Here is a 12,680-nt window from a genome sequence, read left to right as displayed (position 1 = left end):
TGGGAACGACCTGGGTCTCTCCAGGCCTTCTTTGGGATCTGCTCTGGCCGGTGATCAGAAGGGCCGTGGAGTGGAATCTTCGCCACTTCCAGACTCTTCCTACTCGACCCCCTTCCATGTGTGACTCTGAGAGTCAGAGGTCCTCTCTTGCGGTCAGTGGGGATGAAGTCTGGTCCCAAGGCCCAAGCCCAGGACCGGGACTGGATGCACATTACTCAAAACAGCCAGTGCATGCAGCCAGAGTCAAATGTGGCCAATAAAGACCTGAGTTCATCAATGGCGGGAGCCCTCACCCAGGAAGACTGGATGTTGTCACCTGAGTACTGGAGTAAAAACAAGGATATTGCAAATACCAAAGCAAGAATGCATTTATTTCAACAAATTCAAATCCAGGTCTCATCATCCATGGAGTCCTTGTGGGACGGGAGCCCATGGATGTGTGATGGTGGTGAGCTGGTCATGCTAAGTAACTGCAGAGACATAGGCCATGGGCTGCCCATCCCTCAGGGTAAACTCAGTGCACCCCCGCCAACCATCTTGCAGTCTGAGTCCACGGCAGCGAGTGGCCCTGTATGAACCACTGGTCACACAGTCTCTGTGCCAGTGGGTCAAAGTTCCTCTGGCCACAGCGTACACTGCAGCCTGAGGGCGTTCGTCCTGCATTTGCTCCATCCTGCAGCTGGTTTAAGGGATAGTTCTGTAACTCAGGGGTATCTTAAAAAGCACTTGGACACTGAATCGACACAGGCACAGAGCAGTCAGAATGTACCCTAGATGCGACAAGTAGCCCAGTCATCCTGCTGGGCACTGGTCGGACTTAGTCCAGTTTGTCCCCCAGTCTCCATTTCCCAAAGTCTAATTGTCTTCAGTTACCAGATGACCTGCTAAACTGCAGCAGGGTACTTGGGGAGTCCTTGGCTTTGGTGACCGACGGACCTGTAGAGATCCCTGGATTGGAATCATGCCATTGACTGTTGCTATTTGGGCTACTTGAGCCCAAGTTTTGGCTCCCATATGTGTGAGTTGGGAGTCATGACGCCCATCTCATGAGTTGTGGGAATAATGTGCAGTGGGTGTGGCACACGGCCCATTCCTTTCCCCTTTATTCACTGTGGTTATTGGAGTCAATCCTGTCCCTCTCACTTGCTTTAATTTCCATTAATCTGTGTGCATCTCCCGTTTAGACTTCTCGGCCTCTTTTTTGCTCAGTTTTCTGCTGACTCTGGATTATTCTTTCTCTTGTCCCCATTTCTTCATCTCCCCTCCCACCCCAGCAACCCTTCCAGGCTTCCCTCTTCTCCCCAAACCCTACTGCCCATTGGCATCCCCTCCCCTGTGGTTCACCCAGTGGCGTGTGCTTGGGGTGGGCCCTGAGAGGGAGAGCAGGTCTTTACCTCCGGGACCTGGTGGCTCCCCTTCCTTCTCCAGATTGGCATGCAGGTGGGCTTGGTCCCTGTCATGCCCAGCGGGACACAGGGCCTGTCACTAAGAGCCCGTCCACCCTGCCTCCCCGCCCGCAGGCCAGCACTACCTACACCCACACTCTGCCACGCTCATCCCTTCATAGTGGTACTTGAGGGTGGGGACCCCCATGTCATCCTTGTAGAGGATGGAGATGGGGCTCAGTTTGGTGGGCACACAGCAGGCCTTGCCCACCTTCATGGGGAACTTGAGATGCACCAGGGTCTTCACAATGGCATGTTTCGTTGGGGTCACATCGTCGGCCAGGGGGAAGAAGCAGCCACCTTTACATTCAAAGGCATCATACTCCTTGGGCGCAATGATCCAGCTGTCCCAGCCGATGTCCTCGAAGTTCACCCGCAGGGAGGTCTTCTGGCAGTGGTTGTTGGCCCCAGTACTCCTCTTCCGTCTGACCAAAGACGATTCCGTGGGCGTGTGGCTTCGCACATCCTCCTCCTCCTCGTCTTTGTTCTCACCTGCCTCCACCACGGTGTTCTTGGACAACTTCCTGAGCACACTCTCCTGCTCATGGCCGATCATCTCTCTGAGCTCCAGCCTGGTCTCCTTAGTCCCATTGCTGCGGTCATTGGAGAAGACGACAAAGAAGGGCAGGTTTTTGGATCCCGGGGGGACACTGATATCCAGCTTGTCACAGCCCTTCCTGTGACTCTCCACCGTCACTTCCAGTTTATTTTTGCTCTTGGTGGAGTCTGCCCGGATCCACCGCTTCACGGCACTGGACACCTCAAAGGTCTCCCAGCCCTCGTCCCGGATGTCCTGAGACACCAGGAAGGTCTTGGTTCCCGCAGGAGCGTCCCAGACCTCAGCTCCATCCAGAACGTCATAAATGACCATGCTTCCTTTCAGCTCGTGAGGGGAGTCCATGTGACTCTGACAGGAGAGGTAGAGTCTGAGCTCGGCCCTGGTGACCTGCTCATGCCTGGGAATGGAGATATTGAAGAGCAAGATGTGCTTCTGGAAAGGGAAGTCTTCTGTGGTGGCTACAGAGACAGCATCTGAAATGCAAATATACAGCCGTCTGCCGGAAGGGTCTGTTTTCACAATACCAAACCTGAGACTCATGGTTTATATGAAAGGGCACTGGGCGTGACACTGTCTATCTCTAACAAGTCTCCCTTTGGTTTCACTCAAGACCTTAATGTAGTAGGGTATTTAAAAGATACATTTGACATCTTCCAAAGAAAAACAAAGGCAGGAGATGTCTTGCATTGAAGCTGACAGCTCCAGCTGTTTACTGAGCATCTACTATGTGCCCACCTTTGCATACTATATTTTACTTTTCTATTCACATTGACCCAAGGAACATGTAATTATTATTACACCTTTACAGATGTGGAGACTTGGATTTAGCGTGTGCAGCTGCCAAAGTGCACATATCCTGTAAAGATCCTCACTTAAAAAAAAAGAAAGAACCAAGTAAACAAAATGGCAAAGCACACGATCAGCCTCAGAGTGCAAATCCTGAGCATCCAGTATTAAAGGAGAGACCCTGGGAGGGGATGGTGGAATTTTGTTACTACAGTGTTAAAAATATCACCTAAATCACATAGAAAATAATTCAGAATGGTAACTTATGAGCAAAATGAAGGTGGTTTTTCTTTTTTTTTTTCAGTGTGTGAGGAAAAAATAGATTAATCTCAATGGCTTGGTCATGTTAGACATATGGAGACAGGTATATGTTAGGCAGATATTTAGCCACACAACTGTCTCTCTTCCCACTTCCCTGGCTGACTCTCACTAGCACATCTCTATTATACCACGGCCTGGTCACAGGAGGGAAGACAAGTTGTGTTTCCTGAGCATCTACTATATGCCAACATGAGGGGAGACTGTGTGCTTCATGGAACCTGGCAGCATCTGGCAGCCTAAAATTCCAATCCTTCCTCTCCCTCTTCTAGGCGTATGAACTGGGAGAAGTCCTGAGTCTCTCTGGTCCTCGGTTTCCTCATCTGTAGAATGGGGCTCCATCCTACTACCTTCCCAGGGTTGGTGTGAAGCTTTGACAAGAAGGCACATGAAGCCTACCCAACAGTGCCCCTGGTTCACAGCAGGTGTTCAATCAGTACTTCTATGTCCTCCCCAGAAACTGTGCATCTCCACTTTACCTGTGCCTGCTCCCCTACCCCAAGCTCATGGCCTTTCACACAGCTCTCTGCGCGTCCTCACCCAGCCTGGATGAGCTGTTCAGGTTTCCGTACCATTTGTTAAGCCCACTGTGTCATATGTGGGTAGTCAATGGGATCCATGAGCAGTGCATTAGCTACTGGCTGTGCTCTGCGGCATGCCTTGAAAATTGCCAAGGGACTCTAGATACATCAGGTATCTAGAGAACAAGTGCTCTCTCTGCCTGAGCCACACTCAGGCTGTTTGTGATAATGATCACTACCTCCACAGCAGTACTGGCCACAGGCAGAGCTGGGATCAGATCAGAGCACTTGCTTCTGGGACACAGAATATGCTGGGGGTAGGGGAGCAGGGAGGGGTCTCCGAGATGGCTCCCAACATTGGACTCCCAGACTACAGGATTTGGTGATTAGGGCCAGCCAAAGAAGCTCAGCCTTTCCCTAAAGCAGGGGTTACACACATGTCCCATGGGCGTAGTGTGATGCTGGCAGTATCTATATTACCTGCAGACTGCATGTAAAAAAAATTAAACCCATCTTTTAGAAATAATACAGGTCCACATTAAATCTAGATTTTTGTTTTCCTTTGGGGCTATCAGGGGCCTCCCTGGTGGCTCAGATGATAAAGAATCTGCCTGCGATGCAGGAGTCCTGGGTTCGATCCTTGGGTTGGGAAGATCCTCAGGAGAAGGGCATGGCAACCCACTCCAGTATTCTTGCCTGGAGAAAGCCCATGGACAGAGGAGTCTGGCAGGCTATAGTCCATGGGGTCACAAAGAGTCAGACATGAGTGAGCAAATAAGCACAGCACAGGGGCCACTGGAAATACAGCTTTGCCAGGCACACAGCATGACCACAGCATGTTTTAGCTAGGGCATATGGTCAGGAGTCTGCAGGCCTCAAGCTCAGGAGGGAAGAAGTCCTGTGTGCCTGGTTGGTTAGAGGCTGCAACTGCAGAAAAAGCCTGAGCTGTGCAAACAGGTGGGACTGGGTCAGAATCCAGCTGCTTAATTAATATGTGAACTGGGAAAGTTCCCTCAGGGTCTGCAAGCCTCCGCTCACTGCTCACAAGATCTTGTCACCTACGTGGTGTGAATTAGAGGACATAAGCCCTAAATTGACATTCGTTCTCTTCTAGTCCTACTAAATCAGGGAAATTATTTTATACTTAGAAAATAATTACGTTGTCTTCCAGTGTTTCTCAGAGGAATTTGTCTGAATTTTAAACACCTTTTGATGAGTGACAAAGGCAGTCTTTCAGTGTTTAAAAAGACGCCTGTTAGAGGCTAAATAAGTTGTCTGTGTGTAAGTAGGAAGGAGACAGGATGGGAAGGGAGGGGTAGGGAAGGGATGGAAGAAAGCGAGCAGGCATTCCTTCAGCACCTACTGTGTTAATGTGGTGCTGGGCCCAGAGAGGGAGAATTTTCTAGAGCAGAGCTGTCTGGTAGAACTTTATGCAATGATGGAATTGTTCTACAGTCTCCATTTCCTATAGGGTAGCTAGGCGTGATTGCTGAGCACTTGCACCCAAGCTACTGAAACTAACTAAATTATTAATTTTATTTCATTTAAATTAACCTAAATTGAAACAAAGAGTCCCACGTCTCCAGTGGCCACCATATTGGGCAGCGCAGCCGTGAGCCGACCGCTGAGCCCCCCGCCCCCACCCGGGGCGCCCCGTGGAGCCGACTCTACCTTCCACGCTGAAGCTGCGCACAATGTTTGACGCAGGGGTGGACGTCTTGTCGGTGGTATATCTGTTGTATAGATCGATCATGTACTGCGGTGGCTCGGCTCGGGTTCTGTCCTGAGAAGGGACCCCACTCAGGTTGAGGTTGCGCAGAAAATCCACTTTCATGTTCTCCAGGAACATCCTCAGGTCGAAGGTGACCCCCTCCTGCTCACCGCCGGGCCCCCCTAGCAGGCCGTGGGCATCTGCCCCAGTGGACGGCCGCCCCCGGTTCTCCAGTGGCTTCCCTAGGGCGGAGCAGGCCAGCAGGCAGAGCACAGGCAGGGCCACCCAGAGCGCCCCACGGCCCATCTTGGTATGCTCTCGCCCGGGTCTAGAGACTGCGGCAGCCGCGGTGTGTTAGCGGGTGCTGGGAGGAGCCCGGAAGGAGCCGGCCTGCATTGTCCTGCACAGCTCTGTACAGCGCACCCGGGCCAGTTCACAGGCTCACCCTTCTGCTGTCCCCGAAGTGCCCTCCACTTGTTCTTATCTGGCCCTTGATGCTGTTCAGGCCTCTTATCTAAGGGGGCTCTCTGTTAATGAAGGCTCTATAAACATCTGACAAACGCACAGGGCTAATGGGAAGGACACGGACTGCTGCAAAGAATCCGAGTTTCTCCTTGGGGTTATCGCCCCCTAATTAGGATGGATCCTCTCTCATTTCCTTGCCAGCTCTCAAAAGAATCTTGAGGCGGGGTGACATATGCTCCATCTCCTGGGCCACAGAAACAAAGAATCCAGGAAAGAAATAAGACCCAGAAGTCCTCCAAATATGGGAACAACAGCACAAAACTCCCAGAAGCCCTTGGGCTGACCACTGGGGTGGGGATGGGGGATTAGTAAGAAGCCTGGTTCCCGTGGAACTGGAATGTGCGTCTGTAGCTCAAGTACTTGGTGCCTCGGCTTCTCATCTGTCAAGTGAATTCCTGAGTCTTAGAGATCATGGGTAAAGGTGGCACATATAATTTAGTGAGGTGGTAGAGACTTTGGAGTCAGACCAGATGTGGGTTCAAATCCCAGCTCACTCAGCTGTTCTTACATGCATGACCCGGAGCAAGTCATTTACCTTTCTGGGCCTCCACTTCAGAAGAGCGCAGTAAGGACTTAAGGTAATAAGTGCTAACCATCATGGCAGTCACTGCAAGCCGCAGTCGGTTGGGTGGTTGCATTCTGGCTACAGCTTCTCTACCCTGGGTCTGACTGAATGGGAGCTTGGGGGGAATCCCCAGAGGCCCTGCGCCTGCCTGGCCTGCTCTCTAGAAACATCACTTACACACCAAGGCCTCCTGGCCCTGACACCCAAGTACAGCTCTGTCAGTGGTCTGGGGGTGATGGCGAGGTCTTGATTCATGTCATCCGGGCGGTTGCCTGGGCCACACTTGTCAGTCAGGAGAACCATGTAATCTGGGAGACAACGGAGCAGGGAAGCACTGAGTCCAGGGCATGCCCAGGAGATGTTTCCCCTGCCGGAAGAAGCTGAGAGACTGTGGCCCAGCTGAGCCCTGCTGGGCTTCAAGGTCTGCGTTATTTAAGAACGGCAGGCCCACACTTAGATCTGAACATTTCCATTGCATGTGGGTTTGACTGTAGCAAAGAATAAGCATAAAATATTCTGGGAGTCTACTATGAGGAGGATTTAAATGTGAGGTTTTTCCAAGCTGGTGAGGCTTCTGGGGGTGGGGGGTGCAGTGAGCTAAGCAGATTCAGGAAGATGAACAAGGGGCCAGGGCAGGCAGGGTCAGAGGTCCTGGGTGTGCATCCAGCTTTTCCCCACCTCTAGTGAGGGTGGGCTGGAACCAGGAATCCCCAGTGGCCAGGCCTGGACAGAACTTGCTGTCCCTGTCCTTTGGGGACTCTGCCAAGGAGGATGGATGGGAAGGGTGCCGTTTCAGAAGGGCTGCTTGCAGAGCGGATGGGAAGCATACTGGGCTTTGAGCCAAGTCAACTCAAGAACTCCGAGGCAGGGGAAAGATGAATGGGTGCATGGCTCCCAGAAGTGGGGCTGCAACTTCCCAGCAGGGAGCGGGCTGGGAGGAGCTGGGGAACTAGGCAGGCACCCCCCCAGGGTGCTCTAGTCCCTGGAGGCAGCCCAGAAGCCTGTCATGTTCAAGAGGTGGAGCCAGGGGACTCAGGGAGCGGGGGTGGGCTGAATGTGCTCTTGAAGCGGGAGGAGCTGCTCTTCGATGTTTTCTTAAAAACATGACAGATTGCTATTCTGATGATAAGAGTACTATATATAGTGCAGATAATTTTGGAAATGCAAAGCACTAGAAAGAATGTAAAAATAACCTGCAGTCTCACCATTTTGAGATATATGCAGCTCCACAATCCCCCATTTAAAACTCTTGTGGCCAGGAGGGTTTCGAAGTTCAGGAAGCTTCAGATTTGGGGAAGGATCTTTCTGTGTTGTTGGGTGTTGTCATTATAGACATGCCTGACCAGCTAAGTCTGCTCCTGCCCCTAAAAAGGGCTCTAAAAAAGCTGTGACCAAGGCCCAGAAGAAGGATGGCAAGAAGCGCAAGCGCAGCCGCAAGGAGAGCTACTCCATGTACGTGTACAAGGTGCTGAAGCAAGTCCATCCGGACACCGGCATCTCGTCCAAGGCCACGGGCATCATGAACTCCTTCATCAACGACATTTTCGAGCGCATCGCTGGTGAGGCATCGCGCCTGGTGCATTACAACAAGCGCTCGACTATCACATCCAGGGAAATACAGACTGCCGTGCTCTTGCTGCTACCTGGGGAGCTGGCCAAGCATACCGTGTCCGAGGGCACTAAGGCTGTCACCAAGTATACCAGCTCCAAGTAAATATAATATGCCTAGCTGCTGTTAACGGAGAAGGCAATGGCACCCCACTCCAGTACTCTTGCCTGGAAAATCCCATGGACGGAGGGCCTGGTGGGCTGTAGTCCATGGGGTCGCTAAGAGTCGGACACGACTGAGTGACTTCCCTATACAGTATATGGAGTGTATACTGTCATATCCCCAGTGGGGACAACATATTGGTATTTCTGCAGTGAAACAAATAAAAACACAAATCTCCTTTCAGGTCAGGTTTTGTCTTGAAAGGAATTGAAATAAACTTCAGGTTTTCTAATAGTTTTGGATATGGTCATCTCGGATATCGCACTGTAGACCTGTTTACATAGGGGGTCATCGTATCCGGTCATGGAGGCTGCACTGTCTGGAGGTCCTGGCCACATAGACTGTGATGAGGATGGCGCCTGCAGACCTGTGCCTCTGTGTGCAATGATCTGCCCCACAAACTCAGGATATCAATATGTCCATATCTCCTTTATTGTTCTTAAGTAATTGTATGAGACCTCCTGATCCATATTATTGGAAGGTCTGCTTTTCTTTTTTAGAGCATCCCTTTCCTGAATTGTCCAAGAGCTCTATAGGTTTATTCATTCCAAAAGAGATCTAGGTGGGATGGTATCAGTCCAAACTTTAAGGCTGGAAAGGGAAATAAGGTTGGGATAGAGGTCCTGGAAGGTCCCACACGCCGTTGCTTCTCACTGACACACAGCTTTGCTGTTTGGGTGGGTCCCACAGCTGCTGGGATGGCCTGGCCTATCCACGTTTCTGCTCAGGTCCCCACGATGTTTCCGATTGGGCACCAAGGTGACAGTTTCTTAAACATCCTCCCAGGCTTACCCTTTCTCCAGAAGGCACTGGGGGGGCAGGTGGCTGGGTGGAGAGAAGAGACCAGCTGTGCTCACACTCTGATGCCATCCTACCCTCTCCCACAGATTTCTAGGTTCTTATGGGGAATTTCAGTTACCAGCCTGCTGCTGCTAAGTCGCTTCAGTCATGTCCGACTCTATGCAACCCCATAGACGGCAGCCCACCAGGCTCCCCCGTCCCTGGGATGCTCCATTGCCTTCTCCGAGTTACCAGCCTGGACTCCCATTTTCCTCAAGGTGACTTAGAGCCCTTACTACCTCTCTGAATGAACAGGCCTTGGTTCCTCTGGACAGATTCCCTTGACTCTGGGTCTTAGAGAACAAGGTTTGGGTCTTGTTCTGCCTTTCCCAGATGACAATCTGGGATTGTAAATCATATCCTCTCTTCCTGTGTCAAAAGGATTCCCTCTCTTCCTGCCACCTGCTTGCCTCAGGGAAGGGCTGCCTTGACTGCACCACAATGATCTTATTTCCTACTCCTCTCTCCTTTTTCTCTTCCCCCAAGCAGTTTACTCTGTGATCTAGCAATTCTATTTCTGTATATATAGCCAAAAGAATTGAAAGTAGGGTCTCAAAAAGATATTTGTAAACACATGTTCATAGCAGTATTACTCACAATAGCCAAAGGGCAGAAACAACCCTAGTGTCTATTGATCCATGAATGGATAAACAAAATGTAGTACATCCACCCAATGGAATATTATTCAGCCTTAAAAAGGAAGGGAATTCTGACACATGCCATGACATGGAGGAATCTTGAAGATTTGCTAAATAAAATAAGCCAGTCACAAAAAGATAAATATTGTATGATCCCACTTATATGAAGTACTTAAAAGTAGTGAAATGTATAGAGATTAGAGAGTAGAATGGTGGTTGCCAGGGGCTGGGGGTGGTTGACTGTGATACAGCTGCCTCCATGGGTCAGGAGCCCCTTCCATCACAAGAGGCTTGACCTCTCAAGTTCCACACTCACTCACTTATTGCTCAGAGGAGTGAAACAGCCCCACTTTGAGGTTCTAAGGAGAGAGCATGAACCAGGCAGAGCAGCAGATCTGTCACTTCTCAGCTCCGTGCCTCAACTTCTTGAGATCCTGCTTACTCCTGACACTTTGTCTCTGAACTGTGCCCAAGTGGTCAGCAGATTTGTTAGAACAGTGGTTCTTATAATGTGGTCCCTGGACCATTGCAGTAGCAGCACCTGGGAACTGGTTTAAAAATGTGAAGTCTTTCCCCAAATCAAAAACTCTGACTCAGCCCAGCAAGCTTGTCAAGCTCTCCAGGTGATTCTGATCGTTCAAATTTGCACATTGGCTTTGATAAAACAGGAAATTCATATGAGCCTTCCAAGAGATCAAGTATGCGTATACTGCCTGGTATGGCATTTGGCATGTAGCAGATGCTAAATAACCAAATGAATCAACAGTTCATTCATTCCTCTGCTCGCCCACCCTCTACATATACAAACAAGACTGCCAGGAGAGATTGGACCAATCTAGGATTGGATTAGACTTGAGTAAGAAGGAAAAGTGGTGCAAAGCTTGAAAGAGCACCATCATCTTAGGGAGTAGAAGACAGGAGGAGATTTGGAAATCTCAGAAGCACCAGTTTATCAGTGAATGAGATTTTATGTTTCCCGATTTTGGTAAAAGGAAATAGCCTTTGGCTCTAACTTCAATATTTTGGTGCACAGCTTGGAGTCAGAGCTGCCAAAGTGGTTGTGCCCTCCTCATTTTCCCACAGAAACCCACTCCAGCCTTCCTTGGCACATGCTGCCATCAAACACATTTTGCGCAAGGTGGGGCTTCAGCGGCTTTATGCCACTAGCTCAGTCCCGCTCTTCCATCCTGGGGGAGCCATCTCTTCTTCTCTCCACTCCTCTTCCCCTGGAGGCTCTTCCTCACACCCTCACCCCAGACTTCTTCAGCCTCTTTCATCATGGTCCCGTCTCTACCTTGGCCACAGAAGGAGCCTGAGTTACAGGCTACAGCTCTGATGACATTTTAAGAGTGATTTAGACATACAGAGGCACCTATTGGGATGCCTCAAGCAAGACATCTGGTAGTATCCAGACTCAGTTCCCCTCTTTTTGAATAAAAGGGTTGCACCAGAAGTTTTCCAAAGGTTTCTTCCAGCCTTACTATTTTCAGCTCACAGCTGCACTGTCGTCCAGTTGCACGTGAACTAAGGCTCTACTCTTTCAGAGGAAGCATAACTTCAGGACTAGGGCTCAGTGGCTGGCCGGCCACCACCCTGCTCCCTCCACACAGACCCAGGTGTGGTTAAGTGAATTCAAGGACTGTGCGCATCTGGGCTGTGTGCTAGGACCTCTTGCTCCTGTGATCATGTGATGTTGATATATATATAGAGAGAGGGGGGAAAAGTTGTTTCATATTTACGTTTCTTTTTAAACCTTGCTTTATTGTAAGGGCACTGAGTACCATTGAGACAACCCTAGTAGGCTGGAGGGGGCGGGGAGGGGCATCACTGGCTGGGAAGCTGGGAAGCAGCACCAACCACATTGGCCTTGAACCTGTCAGCCTTGCATGCTGCTAAGTCACTTCAGTCGTGTTCGACTCTGTGCAACCCCATAGATGGCAGCCCACCAGGCTCCCCCGTCCCTGGGATTCTCCAGGCAAGAACACTGGAATGGGTTGCCATTTCCTTCTCCAGTGCATGAAAGTGAAAAGTGAAAGTGAAGTCGCTCAGTCGTGTCCGACTCTTAGTGGCCCCATGGACTGCAGCCTTCCAGGCTCCTCCATCCATGGGATTTTCCAGGCAAGAGTACTGGAGTGGGGTGCCATTGCCTTCTCTGGTCAGCCTTGCATATCAAAGCCTATATTACTGTGGTCTTGGTAGACATTGGTGGCCATATTACTTACCTGTTTTGAGCCGGTTTTTCTGGAGCACCAACTGGGGAGTCAGTTGCAAGGTTGCTATGTGGCAAAAGGAGATACCCTATCCAAGCTGCATGGCACTCTATAAACATGAGGGGTCCCTGCTGACACTAGTTCCTTTCATCCCACAGCAAAATCATCAGCACTGGGTACCATCCATCCCAGCTCAAGCACAACGCCCCTGTCCATGGCTGAGCCTTCTCCCTCCACCCCTGTAATCCAGAATTGAGGGCACAGGGAAGTTGCAGGCTTTCACAGTGACCTCAGAGATCTCCCAGAAACAGCAAATGCCAGAGAGAATAAGATAGAAGTATTACAGGACACCCCAACTTTCCTAAGAAATGGTATAGAACACCCTATCTTTCCTAAGAAATGGAAAGGGAGCAGTTGGATGAGAAAAAAAAATGAGGGGGAGAAAGGAAAAGGAAGACTCTAATATTGAGGGAAAAAAAGGCATTTGGAACTTTATCAAGGCCTAATGTTTTTACTTATTTTGCTAGTAATTTATATCCTGTCATATTTCAAAAAGGATTAGACATGGCAAACCAAGCCATAACCAATTTGCAGACCAATTTGAGACATCCCAGCCATCCAATGAATGAATCATTTAGTCCCAGTACAAGTCCTTCAGGAATAAGGCAGTGTGTGCCTTAAGGACCACCCCCCTCGCCTCACCTGATCTCTGCCAAGAGGTAGGGCCATGTGCCCAGGGCAGCTGTTCACACACATGTCCCACGGCCATTCGGAGCACCTCGGAGGGGATG

At 50.2% G+C, this 12,680-nt stretch overlaps 2 protein-coding genes across 2 annotated transcripts; one reads left to right on the top strand and one right to left on the bottom strand.

Moving 5' to 3' along the window:
- Positions 1 to 343: 343 nt before the first annotated feature.
- On the bottom strand, positions 344 to 5,794 carry GDF2 (growth differentiation factor 2). The gene is made up of 2 exons (XM_086381334.1): positions 5,301 to 5,794; positions 344 to 2,477 (listed from the first exon to the last, which is right to left on the bottom strand). Exons 1-2 carry the CDS (start codon positions 5,644 to 5,646, stop codon positions 1,528 to 1,530), a joined length of 1,296 nt encoding a protein of 431 aa, XP_086237460.1. The 5' UTR covers positions 5,647 to 5,794; the 3' UTR covers positions 344 to 1,527.
- Positions 5,795 to 6,276: 482 nt separating this feature from the next.
- LOC147342756 (histone H2B type 1-C/E/F/G/I-like) lies at positions 6,277 to 8,262 on the top strand. The gene is made up of 2 exons (XM_086381210.1): positions 6,277 to 6,280; positions 7,777 to 8,262. Exons 1-2 carry the CDS (start codon positions 6,277 to 6,279, stop codon positions 8,142 to 8,144), a joined length of 372 nt encoding a protein of 123 aa, XP_086237336.1. The 3' UTR covers positions 8,145 to 8,262.
- The last annotated feature ends 4,418 nt before the right edge of the window (positions 8,263 to 12,680 follow it).

Source organism: Bos grunniens, chromosome 28 (genome assembly GCF_055505025.1).
Source record: "Bos grunniens cultivar Pamir isolate PY7600 chromosome 28, Bosgru_T2T1.0, whole genome shotgun sequence".
Taxonomy (NCBI): domain Eukaryota; kingdom Metazoa; phylum Chordata; class Mammalia; order Artiodactyla; family Bovidae; genus Bos; species Bos grunniens.
The sequence above is the reverse complement of the archived record's forward strand: the minus strand, read 5'-3'. Positions and strand labels throughout refer to the sequence as shown.

What these genes read in the sequence shown, in the direction of transcription:
- GDF2 (XM_086381334.1), bottom strand. Translation starts at nt 5,646, where the DNA reads ATGGGCCGTGGGGCGCTCTGGGTGGCCCTGCCTGTGCTCTGCCTGCTG. An exon ending in GCGCAGCTTCAGCGTGGAAG is followed by an intron (nt 2,478 to 5,300) that starts GTAGAGTCGGCT and finishes TTTGCATTTCAG; the next exon opens with ATGCTGTCTCTGTAGCCACC.